This window comes from Oncorhynchus gorbuscha, linkage group LG01 (genome assembly GCF_021184085.1).
Source record: "Oncorhynchus gorbuscha isolate QuinsamMale2020 ecotype Even-year linkage group LG01, OgorEven_v1.0, whole genome shotgun sequence".
NCBI classification, from domain to species: Eukaryota; Metazoa; Chordata; class Actinopteri; order Salmoniformes; family Salmonidae; genus Oncorhynchus; species Oncorhynchus gorbuscha.
Genome location: NC_060173.1, coordinates 108,029,316 through 108,042,976, shown reverse-complemented (window position 1 = coordinate 108,042,976; position 13,661 = coordinate 108,029,316). Strand labels below are relative to the sequence as shown.

General features: G+C 46.4%; 1 protein-coding gene across 2 annotated transcripts; it reads left to right on the top strand.

Annotated features, from left to right (window-relative positions):
- Positions 1-195: 195 nt before the first annotated feature.
- Positions 196-13,532, top strand: LOC124048577 (enhancer of polycomb homolog 2-like). Of its 2 annotated transcripts, none has more exons than XM_046369507.1 (14): positions 196-619; positions 1,618-1,777; positions 2,116-2,261; positions 2,421-2,627; positions 3,315-3,463; positions 6,659-6,794; positions 7,036-7,248; positions 7,375-7,458; positions 7,656-7,804; positions 7,993-8,300; positions 8,897-9,033; positions 9,206-9,356; positions 9,546-9,825; positions 12,233-13,532. In XM_046369507.1, the coding sequence occupies exons 1-14, from the start codon at positions 467-469 to the stop codon at positions 12,303-12,305; spliced, it is 2,346 nt and encodes a 781-aa protein (XP_046225463.1). In that variant the 5' UTR covers positions 196-466; the 3' UTR covers positions 12,306-13,532. The 2 variants fall into 2 exon arrangements, with proteins under 2 accessions (XP_046225463.1, XP_046225472.1); XM_046369516.1 differs by lacking the exon at positions 196-619 and adding an exon at positions 934-953.
- The last annotated feature ends 129 nt before the right edge of the window (positions 13,533-13,661 follow it).

Here is a 13,661-nt window from a genome sequence, read left to right as displayed (position 1 = left end):
GGCTGAGTGTTTGGGATAAGTGAACAATCCCCTTGTTATGTTTTTCCAACACAACTAAAAAGTAATACTTAAGGCAAAATTCAACGTGTGGCGTTTGCATGCATAGTCATTAAAACCATGTTACATGATTTCTTCATGCGTGTTGTATGAGATGCGCGCGCAACACCAGGGCCCATGTTTTTCGGATGTGTCGCGCTGGCTGTCGGGATTGCTCAGACGCTGTGGACATGTCCGCCATGTTTTCCATGGCACCGGGAGAGGATCAACCGAGAAAAATAGCTTCTAAATCCATGTGAACGCGACCAGAAATGGCTTTTCACATTGAATTTCGACCGAATGAGAACCAATGAATCCTTCTAGTGTGGAAACAGCGGAGTCCCTTGTGGATTTATACCGAGTTTTTGAGCGAATTCGGGCGGGATACATGTTTTCTTCGCATTCAATGTGATTGCGATAGGGGCCAACAATGAGTAAACTATCGTTCCGAGCGCGAGCGCTAGACGCCGCCAAACCTCTCCCCATATACCGCAACAAAGACCTTCCAGACCTAAATGACTGCGTTTCGATCAACCGGGCTGTGCCCCAAATGCCTACGGGGATGGAAAAAGAAGAAGAATCGGTATGAAAAACGTTTTAAAATTGAGATCTCTTAAAAATTATATTTCAGGTGCACAGCAGGGCGAGTGTATTCTTGATGCGTTTACGCAACGTCTTGTGCGTATTTTATGTCTATGCTGTGGGTCCTTCATTTCACGCTCGTTGCGTAGTAACGGTCTTTACGCCAATATATACTCTCATAGCGTAAACAACGAGGCTTCTGTATGATTGGTGACGCTTTCTTCGACTAGTGACGTCAATGATTTTACGTAAAATGTCTTGGTTGCTATTGATAACAAACAGGCGTGCGTTGTCGTAAAAAGTTAGCTGGGCTAACATTAGCTAGCTAATTTACAGTGAGTTTCTTATCCAACTGTATATGTCTGAAGTAGGTAATCAAATAAAGTAACTATTGTATACTAGTTGGCTAACGGTTAGTTAACTTGGGTTAACTCTAGCTAACTGTCTTCACTAAGTAACTAACAGGAGATGTGTGGGTGGCAGATGGCTATAGGCGCCGTAAAATAACCTTGGCCCACTTGTTAGACTAGCAGGGTAGCTAGCTACTTCTGTCTTTGATCTGTATTCTTGTTACATCAATGCAGATGTAGTATTGCCTGCAGTCAAACAGCAATGAAAGGAGTCCTACACCTTTCAAGTTGTTGCAGGAGGTTTCATCACCATGCTGCAAGCCGCTGTTGTTTTGCCTGTGCAACTGTGCTGCCAATGAACCCAGGCCATACAAAGTGTTATTTGCAGACAAAACGGTCTTGTCTGCTCTCCGTTTGTACAGTATATGAAAGGCAGCCTCTTGCATTCATGCTATGCAAACATGGGATTTATTTAATTTAAAATACAGAGCCGGTCAGTTCCAAAGTAAACACATTAAGTTACTCTCATCATTCTTTCTCTCCCTTACTCACTTTATATCTGGTTCTTCCTCCGTCTCACTCTCTCGCTTTTTGAATTGTGCAAATATAAGGGTTTCAAGGGAATTTAATATTTCTCTCCCTCTCTCAGGAGCATCATCTCCAGAGGGCCATCTCTGCTCAGTCGGTTTTCAGGGAGAAAAAGGAGAACATGGTCATCCCGGTGCCTGAGGCGGAGAGCAACATCACTTACTACGACCGCCTCTACAAAGGAGAGCTCAGGATCCCCAAACAGCTCTTCCACATCCAGCGTCAGTAGCATTTCCTTGGAAGCAGCCTCTATAGGCTAGACTCCCTCCAATCCGACTCTCTAACACACGCACACATATTGACTCAGAGGACAAGCTATCAAATAGTTTCTGAAAGGTTGCGTGCCAAATCTGAATAGTGACTCTTTGACCAGCTAGCTAGTACATATTAACCAAGGTTACAGAACATTTGATGTCAGTTGTTACCACATCACTTTCACAAGATGAAATCTGTCCAGCAGCCGACCAACTGTAATTGGTTAAAGAGGCCCTACACTAAAGCATTTGCACCATGAAAGCCTTTGCTGACTTCATTTTATCCTCTCTTCCTCCTCTCACAGCCCTGGGTCTGGACAATGAGCAGCCAGACTATGACATGGACTCAGAGGATGAAATCCTCCTCAACAGACTCAACCGCAAGATGGAAATCAAACCCATACAGTTTGAGACCATGGTGGACAGGTTGGAGAAAGCCAGCACAAATCAGGTAACATAACACCCTCCGTCTGGACCAGCAGCAATTGTGTTATCTGTGTTTATAGAAGATTGACCTGGTTGTAATGCTGCTATAAGAGGTGTTTGCTCTGGAAAATAATCAAGGGAAACATTGTAATAAACTGAACTTTCATCTCACGTCTTCTCACAGATGGTCACTATCACAGAGGCCAAACTGCTGCTGAACGAGGATGACTACCTCCTGAAGGCAGTGTACGACTACTGGGTGAGGAAGAGGAAGAACTGCCGGGGCCCGTCGCTCATCCCCCTCATCAAGTTGGAGAAGAGGGACGGCTCCACCAACAACGACGCCTACGTTGCATTCAGACGACGCACAGAGAAGATGCAGACCAGGAAGGTGAGAAATTAGAATCACGTGGCGTGGACTGAAGTGTCTCCTCGCACTTAGATTATATGCAGTTTCAGTGTTAGGCGATCATTTGCTGCTCTTTCAGTCTGTGATGACCTTTATTGTAGCGACTCTTATATTTTATTTTATTTATTTTACTAGGCAATTAAGTTAATAACAAATTCTTATTTACAATGCCAGCAAAACCCTAACCCGGACGACACTGGGCCAATTGTTTTGCTTTATCTTAGCCAGGTCGCAGTTGCAAATGAGAACTTGTTCTCAACTAGCCTACCTGGTTAAATAAAGGTGTAAAAATAATAATAATTGTATGCTGCCCTATGGGACTCCAAATCATGTCCGGTTGTGATGCAGCCTGGAATCGAACCAGGGTCTGTAGTGACGTCTCTAGCACTGAGACGCAGACCGCTGTGCCACTCGGGAGCCCCATTGCAAAGGAAAACTTTTAAAAATTGTCTCTGTTCTATCAAGGCTTGGAGCTTTGCACAATTTAATTATTAATTGAATGATGTTGCATGTGATTTGTTTCATGTTAGCTACAATATGTTGTCGCCCCTGTAATGTGCTCTACAAGCATTTATGTCTCTCTGTACCCTTACTCACTCAGGTCCCCTGTGTAGGCTTGATGATCCTGAGGGTTGGTATAGTTGTTTGACCGTGTCTCTCGATGTTTAGAACCGTAAAAATGACGAGGCGTCCTATGAGAAGATGTTGAAGCTGAGGAGGGAGTTCAGCCGGACGGTCACCATCCTGGAGATGATCAAGCGGAGGGAGAAGAGCAAGAGAGAGCTGCTGCACCTCACTCTGGAGGTGGTGGAGAAAAGGTGAGCCTTAAAAGCATTGTGAGATTGTAGTCTGTACCTTATTGGTGCCTTGTTTCTCACAATGCGCGTGTGACTGTAGCCTGTGTCCTGCTAGTGGTGCATGGAGGAACCCAGCAGGGTCATGCCGAGTGGTCATTGTCGGAGTGGGCTGCAGGTCATGCTGGGTGGTCATTGTCGGAGCGGGATGCAGGTCATGCCAGGTAATCATTGTCGGAGCGGGCTGCAGGTCATGCCAGGTAATCATTGTCAGAGCGGGCTGCAGGTCATGCCAGGTAATCATTGTAGGAGTGGGCTGTAGGTCATGCTGGGTGGTCATTGTCGGAGTGGGCTGCAGGGCATGCCAGGTGGTCATTGTCGGAGTGGGCTGCACGTCATGCCAGGGAATCATTGTCGGAGTGGGCTGCAGGTCATGCCAGGGAATCATTGTCGGAGTGGGCTGCAGGTCATGCTGGGTGGTCATTGTCGGAGCGGGCTGCAGGTCATGCCAGGTAATCATTGTCGGAGTGGGCTGCAGGTCATGCCAGGTAATCATTGTCGGAGTGGGCTGCAGGTCATGCCAGGGAATCATTGCCGGAGTGGGCTGCAGGTCATGCCAGGGAATCATTGCCTGGGTCATGCCGGGTAGTGGGGGCTGCAGGTCATGCTGGGTGGTCATTGTCGGAGTGGGCTGCAGGTCATGCTGGGTGGTCATTGTCGGAGCGGAGCAGGCTGCAGGTCATGCCAGGTAATCATTGTCGGAGTGGGCTGCAGGTCATGCCAGGTAATCATTGTCGGAGTGGGCTGCAGGTCATGCCGGGTAATCATTGTCGGAGTGGGCTGCAGGTCATGCCAGGTAATCATTGTCGGAGTGGGCTGCAGGTCATGCCAGGGAATCATTGCCGGAGTGGGCTGCAGGTCATGCTGGGTGGTCATTGCCGGAGTGGGCTGCAGGTCATGCTGGGTGGTCATTGTCGGAGCGGGCTGCAGGTCATGCCAGGTAATCATTGTCGGAGTGGGCTGCAGGTCATGCCAGGTAATCATTGTCGGATTGGGCTGCAGGTCATGCCAGGTAATCATTGTCGGAGCGGGCTGCAGGTCATGCCAGGTAATCATTGTCGGAGTGGGCTGCAGGTCATGCCAGGGAATCATTGCCGGAGTGGGCTGCAGGTCATGCTGGGTGGTCATTGTCGGAGCAGGCTGCAGGTCATGCCAAGTAATCATTGTCGGAGTGGGCTGCAGGTCATGCTGGGTGGTCATTGTCGGAGCGGGCTGCAGGTCATGCCAGGTAATCATTGTCGGAGTGGGCTGCAGGTCATGCCGGGTAATCATTGTCGGAGTGGGCTGCAGGTCATGCCAGGTAATCATTGTCGGAGTGGGCTGCAGGTCATGCCAGGTAATCATTGTCTGGGTCATTGGGCTGCAGGTCATGCCAGGTAATCATTGTCGGAGCGGGCTGCAGGTCATGCCAGGTAATCATTGTCGGAGTGGGCTGCAGGTCATGCCAGGGAATCATTGCCGGAGTGGGCTGCAGGTCATGCTGGGTGGTCATTGTCGGAGCAGGCTGCAGGTCATGCCAGGTAATCATTGTCGGAGTGGGCTGCAGGTCATGCTGGGTGGTCATTGTCGGAGTGGGCTGCAGGTCATGCCAGGTAATCATTGTCGGAGTGGGCTGCAGGTCATGCCAGGGAATCATTGCCGGAGTGGGCTGCAGGTCATGCTGGGTGGTCATTGCCGGAGTGGGCTGCAGGTCATGCCGGGTGGTCATTGTCGGAGCGGGCTGCAGGTCATGCCAGGTAATCATTGTCAGATTGGGCTGCAGGTCATGCCAGGTAATCATTGTCGGAGCGAGCTGCAGGTCATGCCAGGTAATCATTGTTAGAGTGGGCTGCAGGTCATGCCAGGTAATCATTGTCGGAGCGGGCTGCAGGTCATGCCGTGTGGTCATTGTCGGAGCGGGCTGCAGGTCATGCCAGGGAATCATTGTCGGAGCGGGCTGCAGGTCATGCCAGGGAATCATTGTCGGAGCGGGCTGCAGGTCATGCCAGGGAATCATTGTCGGAGTGGGCTGCAGGTCATGCCAGGGAATCATTGTCGGAGTGGGCTGCAGGTCATGCCAGGTAATCATTGTCGGAGCGGGCTGCAGGTCATGCCGAGTGGTCATTGTCGGAGCGGGCTGCAGGTCATGCCAGGGAATCATTGTCGGAGCGGGCTGCAGGTCATGCCAGGGAATCATTGTCGGAGTGGGCTGCAGGTTATGCCGGGTAATCATTGTCGGAGTGGGCTGCTGGTCATGCCGGGTGGTCATTGTCGGCGTGGGCTGCAGGTCATGCCGGGTGGTCATTGTCGGAGTGGGCAACAGGTCATGCCGGGTGGTCATTGTCGGAGCGGGCTGCAGGTCATGCCGAGTGGTCATTGTCGGAGCGGGCTGCAGGTCATGCCAGGGAATCATTGTCGGAGCGGGCTGCAGGTTATGCCAGGTAATCATTGTCGGAGTGGGCTGCAGGTCATGCCGAGTGGTCATTGTCTGAGCGGGCTGCAGGTCATGCCAGGGAATCATTGTCGGAGCGGGCTGCAGGTTATGCCAGGTAATCATTGTCGGAGTGGGCTGCAGGTCATGCCAGGGAATCATTGCCGGAGTGGGCTGCAGGTCATGCCGGGTGGTCATTGTCGGAGCGGGCTGCAGGTCATGCCGAGTGGTCATTGTCGGAGCGGGCTGCAGGTCATGCCAGGGAATCATTGTCGGAGCGGGCTGCAGGTTATGCCAGGTAATCATTGTCGGAGTGGGCTGCTCATCATGCCGGGTGGTCATTGTTGGAGTGGACTGCAGGTCATGCCGAGTGGTCATTGTCGGAGCGGGCTGCAGGTCATGCCGAGTGGTCATTGTCGGAGTGGGCAACAGGTCATGCCGGGTGGTCATTGTCGGAGTGGGCAACAGGTCATGCCGGGTGGTCATTGTCGGAGCGGGCTGCAGGTCATGCCGGGGGGTCATTGTCGGAGCGGGCTGCAGGTCACCTAGTTTCTAACACTGTAACACACTAGTCCCGGTGCTGAAAGAAAAGGCTTGTCTCGGCCTGTTCTTTCATGTTGACGGTGAATACCGTCAAGTCAATATGAATGATGGTCAAGTTACAGCTGCCTATTTTATTTTACATTCCCCCCCACTCCCTGTATATTGAATGAATGTATTCTTATTATTTATGTGTTGTTTCCATGTAGATATCAGATGGGTGACTTTACGGGTGAAGTCCTCAGTGAGGTGACAGCCCCTCTGGCTGAGAAGCCCGTCTACACAGTTCCAATCACTGTAACCAACGGAAACCGCCATAACCACAAAGCTGAGATCAAAATCAAGGTAATATTAGGGCTTCTATCAACCATAACATTACCTCTTTACTTTTACCTGGGGGGGGTTTACATTTGACCATCAAGCGGTTCAGAATAGGGAGATGCTGGAGGATGAAACACTGTTTACATTTCAAGAAATTGAGTGTAGCAATGAACTCTTCTCACTCTGATCATTTGACTATGAAGAAATCTTGTCTGTGTAGCTCTGACACTTAACGATCTTTAACTCCACTGTCTTTCTCTATCAGACGCACAAGTCAGGTGGTCTCCCCTACCATGGGTACCACCATGTCTCGGTGAAGGACGAGGATCCCTTTGACTTTGTCAGACCAAAGAAAAAGTACACCAGGCGGGAACCTCTGTGCCGCCCCGGCAGGCCTGCCAAGCGCCAGCACATCGTTAACAAGGCCGATATTAAACAGTATGACTTCCACAGCTCTGGAGAGGAGGACTACCCACTGGTCAGTACCTCTGAGAACAGGGTCCTGATGATAATCTCATATTGAAGAAGTTTGTGCGTTATGACATATTTAGTTTGTGTTGCAAGTGTGCATTTTATAGTGTTGGTTTTTTGTCTTCTCCTTCAGTCTCCATCATCAGAACCGGACGAGGAGAATGATCCAGATGGAACGTTTGCCTTCAGAAGGAAAGCAGGATGCCATTACCTTGCTGTAAGTCTCACTGCAATCACAACTGTAACTGAAGTATATTCTCTCGCATTCGTTTGCAATTCCAAACATTATTAGTATCGATGGTAATATTGTGCTATTGGGTCTCGTCTGTGGCTAAGGTGGTATTTGGTCCCGTCTGTATGTCACTGTGGTAACTAGCCTAAATGAGTAACGGTTGCCTCTGCCTTTCTCTCCAGCCCTGTTTGGACCAGACGTCTGGGCTCCTGTGGGATCACCCTGAGTTGGCAGGGCTGGATGCTCTGCGGCATCGTCAGTCCCTCACCGCCCTCTCTGTACCCCAACGTTGTGTGGGACTGGCCCGTAGGAGAGTGGGCCGAGGTGGCAGGTATGTCACAGCATACCTCTCACACTGCGTCAACTTTTTCTCCGTTTAAATATTTGTCTTCGTTGTCTTCTGTTCAGATAGTTATGCTATAGGTTAGGTGTATTGTAGGTTAGGTATTTATCGCGACTTTGATTTAAGTCTATTCATAAATGTTAACTCACATTATGATTTATCTCCTCTTCTCTCAGGGTCCTGTTGGATCGGGCATCGTCAGACCTGGATGGAGTACTGAAGCAGCTAGACTCAGGTGTCTTCAGCTCCTCCTTCCCCAAGGGCCTTTCTGACCACCAGGTATCCACACTGAACCATCGAACTATGCCTGGCTCTGCATCCTCGCTGACAGACCTTCTGAGCAACATTCAGGCCCTGAGGTGGCGCTTTTTCAGACCTAGGTCCACCCAGGGTGACGGCAGTGGGGAAGGCAGGACGGGTAGACCTTCCATGGACAACAGGTTGTCTGGAGGGCTGTTTGTCCACACCAAGAACAGTGGCTCAGGTGAGCTCCTCCTCAACACCATAGTGAAGGTCCATCTTCCACTTTCCAAGCCACTACCAAACATAATTTAACTGTATACAGTTAAAAATACAGCTGCCTAAAATACAGTTTCTATCTTGGCTATATTGTGATAATACTGCTTGTGGAACACATGGTTCTTCTGTTAATTTTCACATTGTGGTTTTGTTTTCCTGTCAGCCTCCATGGTCTTCCTCACATTTCTCAACAGAAACTGTTCTCAGATCTGCCAGGAATGGTTGATTCACAACTCCCAGTCAGAAATGATTTGTTCAGGGAAGTGGAAAGACTGCCACTGAACTGTAGCATGTTAGGAGCTTGCATATTGAGGAACTGGCCTCTCTCCTGTTTCTGTTTGCAATTTCCTTGGCCGCTTCTTCTCTCTGACCCCTAGTGTTAAGGAGTGGCACCGCAGGCAGTCTTCATCTCCTCACCATATCCTCCTCCCTTCTTTCTGTATTACAGTCTGCTTATCTTCCCGACCTTGTTGCTGTGCACACCACCAATAGTATATGTATTGGTCTCTCTTTTATCTCTGTTGTTCTTAGTCTGATGGCCTTGATCTCCTGTATCTACAGGTGGCATCACAGAGGAACAATACCAGGTCCATCAGCAGGCTCTGGCCCAGATGCAGAAACAGCAGCTGGCTCAACTGCAGCTGAAAGCTCCTCCTCCCCAGCAGCATTTCTCACTGCCCGAGCGACAAAACACACAGGTACACAGTCTTTCACCCCTTACACAGCATTCCTAATGACTTCAGTCCAGTCGGTGGGGCAGAATGCATTTTAATTTAATGTGTTGATAAGTTTCAAACAGCTCTGTGTGTGTTTGGATGACTTGCTATGGCCGTGTTCTGTTCTAAAGACTGTCGTTATATTGTGTTGTAGACTGCTGGCTCCACTGACTGCATCATATCAAAGACTCTTGACTCGGCCGGCGCCCATTTTGCTGCATCAGCTGTGATCAGTGCTCCAGGCCAGGTCAACAATGAGAACAAACCAGACAACACCAGCGTCAACGGGGTCGTCCAGCCTTTAGGTCCGCTTCAGAATATATCATGCATTTGAAATCTATGGACTACTCTCAGATATTATTTTGTTGTTGGGTTCCATAGAGGAGTTGAGTCAATGCAAAATGACCACTTCATAAATTCACATTTTAAGATATGTGCTTATTCGGGTAATAGGCCTACTCTGGTTTGACGGTGTCATATCACCTCTCCTGCAGGGACCTCCAAGCCTCCTCACTCTACCAGCACATCCCAGGGCGGCACAGGGTTGGACAGGTCAGGTCGGACCCCCTCCAGCGGTGGCCCTCTGCTCCCTGCTTCCCACTCGACCACACCCCAGTCTCTGCCCAATCACCGGGGCCACGGCAGCGCTGTCTCCCCTGCCCACCACCACCACAATGCCCGGCCCTCACCGTCTTCCTTGAAGCTGGCCACCATGGCCACAAGCAGCCTCGACCGCGTGCCCAAGGTGACGCCTGCCATCAGCAGCATGGCCAGGTAAGACCTTTTAATTTCGTTTAGAATGGCTGATATACAGTACCAGTCAAAGGTTTGGACACAGCTACTCATTCAAGGGTTTTTTTTTTTTTTACTGTTTTCTACATTGTTGAATAATAGTGAAGACATCAAAACTATGAAATAACGCATATGGAATCAGGTACTAACCAAAAAAAGTGTTAAACAAATCAAAATATATTTTAGATTCTTCAAAGTAGCCACCCTTTGCCTTGATGACTGCTTTGCACACTCTTGGCATTCTCTGAACCAGCTTCATGTGTCCCCTGGAATACATGTCAATTAACGGGTATGCGTTGTTAAGTTAATTTGTGGAATTTCTTTCCTTAATGCATTTCAGCCAATCAGTTGTGCTGTGACATGGTAGCGGTGGTATACAGAAGATATCCCTATTTGGTAAAAGACCAAGTCCATATTATGGCAAGAACAGCTCAAATAAGCAAAGAGAAATGACAGTCCGTCATTACTTTAAGACATGAAGGTCTGGAAAATGGCAAGAACTTTGACAGTTTAAGTGCAGTCGCAAAAACCACCAAGCGCTATGATGAAACTGTCTCTCATGAGGACCGCCACAGGAAAGGAAGACCCAGAGTCACCTCTGCTGCAGAGGATAAGTTCATTAGACTTGCCAGTCTCGGAAGTTGCTGCCCAAATAAATGCTTCATAGAGTTAAAGTAACAGACACATCTCAACATCAACTATTCAGAGGAGACTGCGTGAATCAGGCCTTCGTGGTCGAATTGCTGCAAAGAAACCACTACTAAAGGACACCAATAAGAAGAAGAGACTTGCTTGGGCCAAGAAACATGAGCAATGGACATTAGACCGGTGGAAATCTGTCCTTTTGTCTGATGAGTCCAAATTTGAGATTTTTGGTTCCGACCATTGTCTTTGTGAGATGCAGAGTAATTGAACTAATCTCTGCATGTATGGTTCCCACCGTGAAGCATGGAGGAGGTGGTGTGGGGGTGCTTTGCATGTGACACTGTCTGTGATATATTTAGAATTCAAGGCAAACTTACCCAGCATGTCTACTACAGCAGCGATCTGCCATCCCATCTGGTTTGGGCTTAGTGGAACTATCATTTGTTTTTCAACAGGACAATGACCCAAACACACCTCAAGGCTATTTGACCAAAGAAGAGCCACTAGAGCTAAATAACACTCTGTAATGTTCACAACCACATATACTTTGAACTCGTGAAAAGTGTGAGATGCTGTCAGGAAACACTGGCATATTTTATCATCGGACCCAGCTTTGCCAGCTGAATTTAAGAATCCACCACTTATTGTATATAGGAGAGCTCGCGGTTTACATGATAAATTGGTCCATGCCAACTGCCAGCCACAAAAGAAAATCAGCCAGGCTCTTTTATGGCCTCTTCCGAATGGCAGCTATAAATGCAGAGATTGCGCACAGTGCAACAATATGAAGTGTGAACATTTCTGCCACCCACAGACAGGAAACCAGTTCCAAATAAATTACATTATGTGCTCCACCACCCATGTTATCTAAATTGTTCAATGTCAGTGTGGCCTGTCTTTATTTTAAAGATTTTGTGGCATAGGGAAAGTTATGATATCAGACAGGGGAGGTGATACTAATAATACTCTGAGTAAAAGAGGATGTTTTTAGATTTTCGCCCTCCCGACATTATTTCCTAAAGGTCTTCAATAATGAAATGCCTATGTATGTTATGTTGTAAATTTGAACATGAATTATACCCCTATTTCAAATTTACTTTGACGTTTTTCTTGCGCGGTACACTGCGATTTGTGAAAACTTGTGTGGTCATGTCCTCATTGTGGTTTTACAGACGTGTTAAATATGTTTTATGTACACACTTGATTTGAATATTTATGAAATGCATATTGTTATATTTGGTGGTACGTATTTATTTTCCCTCTACTCTAACCCCATTCGAAGCGTGGAACGGGTGTGGGTGGGGCTAGGTCTACATAAGGGTGCTAATTTAAAAACTCACAAAAGCCCTGACGAAGGCCGTGAGGCTGATACGTAATGCTTATTAAAAATCAGTGATACTATCGTGCGGGGTTCTTCTTTTTTTCTCATTTTATTCAGTTTCCATGCACCTGCAAAAAAGATTGCTCAGATGTGAGAGTGCCTTTTTAAATTAAGAATCTAAAATATTTTGATTTATTTATCACCTTTTTGCTACATGATTCCATATGTGTTATTTCATAGTTTTGATGTCTTCAATATTTTACAATGTAGAAAATAGTTTTAATAAAATAAAATAGAAAAACCCTTGAATGAGTACGTGTGTCCCCGCTTTTGACTGGTACAGTACATGTGTTTTTAATTTTCCAGGCATACCAATTTGCTTTTTATCTGAATAATGAATGACTATTTGTTATTTTTTTCCAGGGATAATCACGAACCGGAGAGACTTGCGTTGAACGGTATTTCAGAGACCACAGTACCAATGGAGGTGACATAACATCGTCCCTTCCTCCTCCCCTCAGACCGGTGAATGTGACAAACTAACTCGCCTCCGCTAGAAAGAATGCAAGCCCTAGCCACCAGAGGGCAAGCATATACAAGGACCTATACAGAATCGAGCATATCAAAATATTATAACAAATTTGTCTATTATAAATGTACATTTTGTAAATTGGGAATATCACTAACTTGTAAAATAGTATATTTGTATCATTGGTATGTTTCTTTTTTTCTGTTACTTGAATTCTAGCGAATTTGTCATCATGCTTTGCACTTGAAAATGCAAAAAAAAAAAGTTGTACATGTGAAAAAGCAAAAAAAAGACTTGTTTGTTGTTGGGATCATGAGCATGAACCACGGATCCCGTATCACTCGTTTTCACTATTTATTTTGCAATGTTTACATTTTTGTATCTCTAAAGAGGAAATGAATCCGCAAAATGTGGACATTGGTGTTGCTAGCATATTTTATTCTTGTGCTTTTTTTTCTGAAGATGGAAAAATTATCCTGATTTTTGATTTGGTTTCACAAATTGAATAGATATGGTCTTTTTGTAAGTAACGTTAGATTAGTAATGGTATTTTCCCCTTCAGACAATTTATTTTCTGTTACTTTGTCAGTTGTAACAGGAATTTGTCTTTTTAATTTTTTTATTTTTTCATTCAATGCAGAATTTTCCAAAAACAATGAAGAAATCTTAAATGTGCCATTCGCCATACAAACCTATTTATTTGAAATGACAAATAAATGCATCCTAAGATCTATCTGCAAATGTAAAGCAGGAAAACCATTTTTTTTAAATAATATATTTGTCTTTTTACACAGGTAGGGAGCCAATGAAGAGTACATAGGAATCTTACCATTCTATCTGTAATGTATTACGCGGTGTAATCTTGAAGATTACTTGGCAACTCTGTTGAATGACTAACCCTTTGGATTGGGGGGTGCAGATCAATATTTTGGGGATTTTTTTTTCTCCCTTGGTGAAGGGGCAAGAAACATGTTGAAACGATGTCTGATGGTCGGTGCTTGACCTCTCCTGTAGATTAGTGTAGTTGATGTAGTGATTCCTGTACAGATATTAGAAATATGTTTAGATAATTATCTAGTGTTCATGCACTATTTCTTCAGACATACCTGTTTCCCTGTTACTTGTTCTTGGAGGGTTTCAGAAAAAAAGTGCTGGGAAATAAACATATCTATTCATATCAGTTTATTAACTCTCTTTCTTCTTGTTTGTGTTTTTCTTCACCAAAGTGAGTTATGTATTTTAGCCTTAAGTGAAGTTTTACTCAAGAAAGTGATTTTATGCTACATCTGTTGCTATGTTTTAGTCTTCAGAATGTTCTATACT

Bases quoted from the DNA above. Each gene is read 5' to 3' on its own strand.
- LOC124048577 (XM_046369507.1), top strand. From the start codon at position 467: ATGAGTAAACTATCGTTCCGAGCGCGAGCGCTAGACGCCGCCAAACCT. The intron at 1,778-2,115 runs GTCAGTAGCATT...CTCCTCTCACAG, and splicing joins ACAGCTCTTCCACATCCAGC to CCCTGGGTCTGGACAATGAG. The intron at 7,459-7,655 runs GTAAGTCTCACT...CTTTCTCTCCAG, and splicing joins CAGGATGCCATTACCTTGCT to CCCTGTTTGGACCAGACGTC.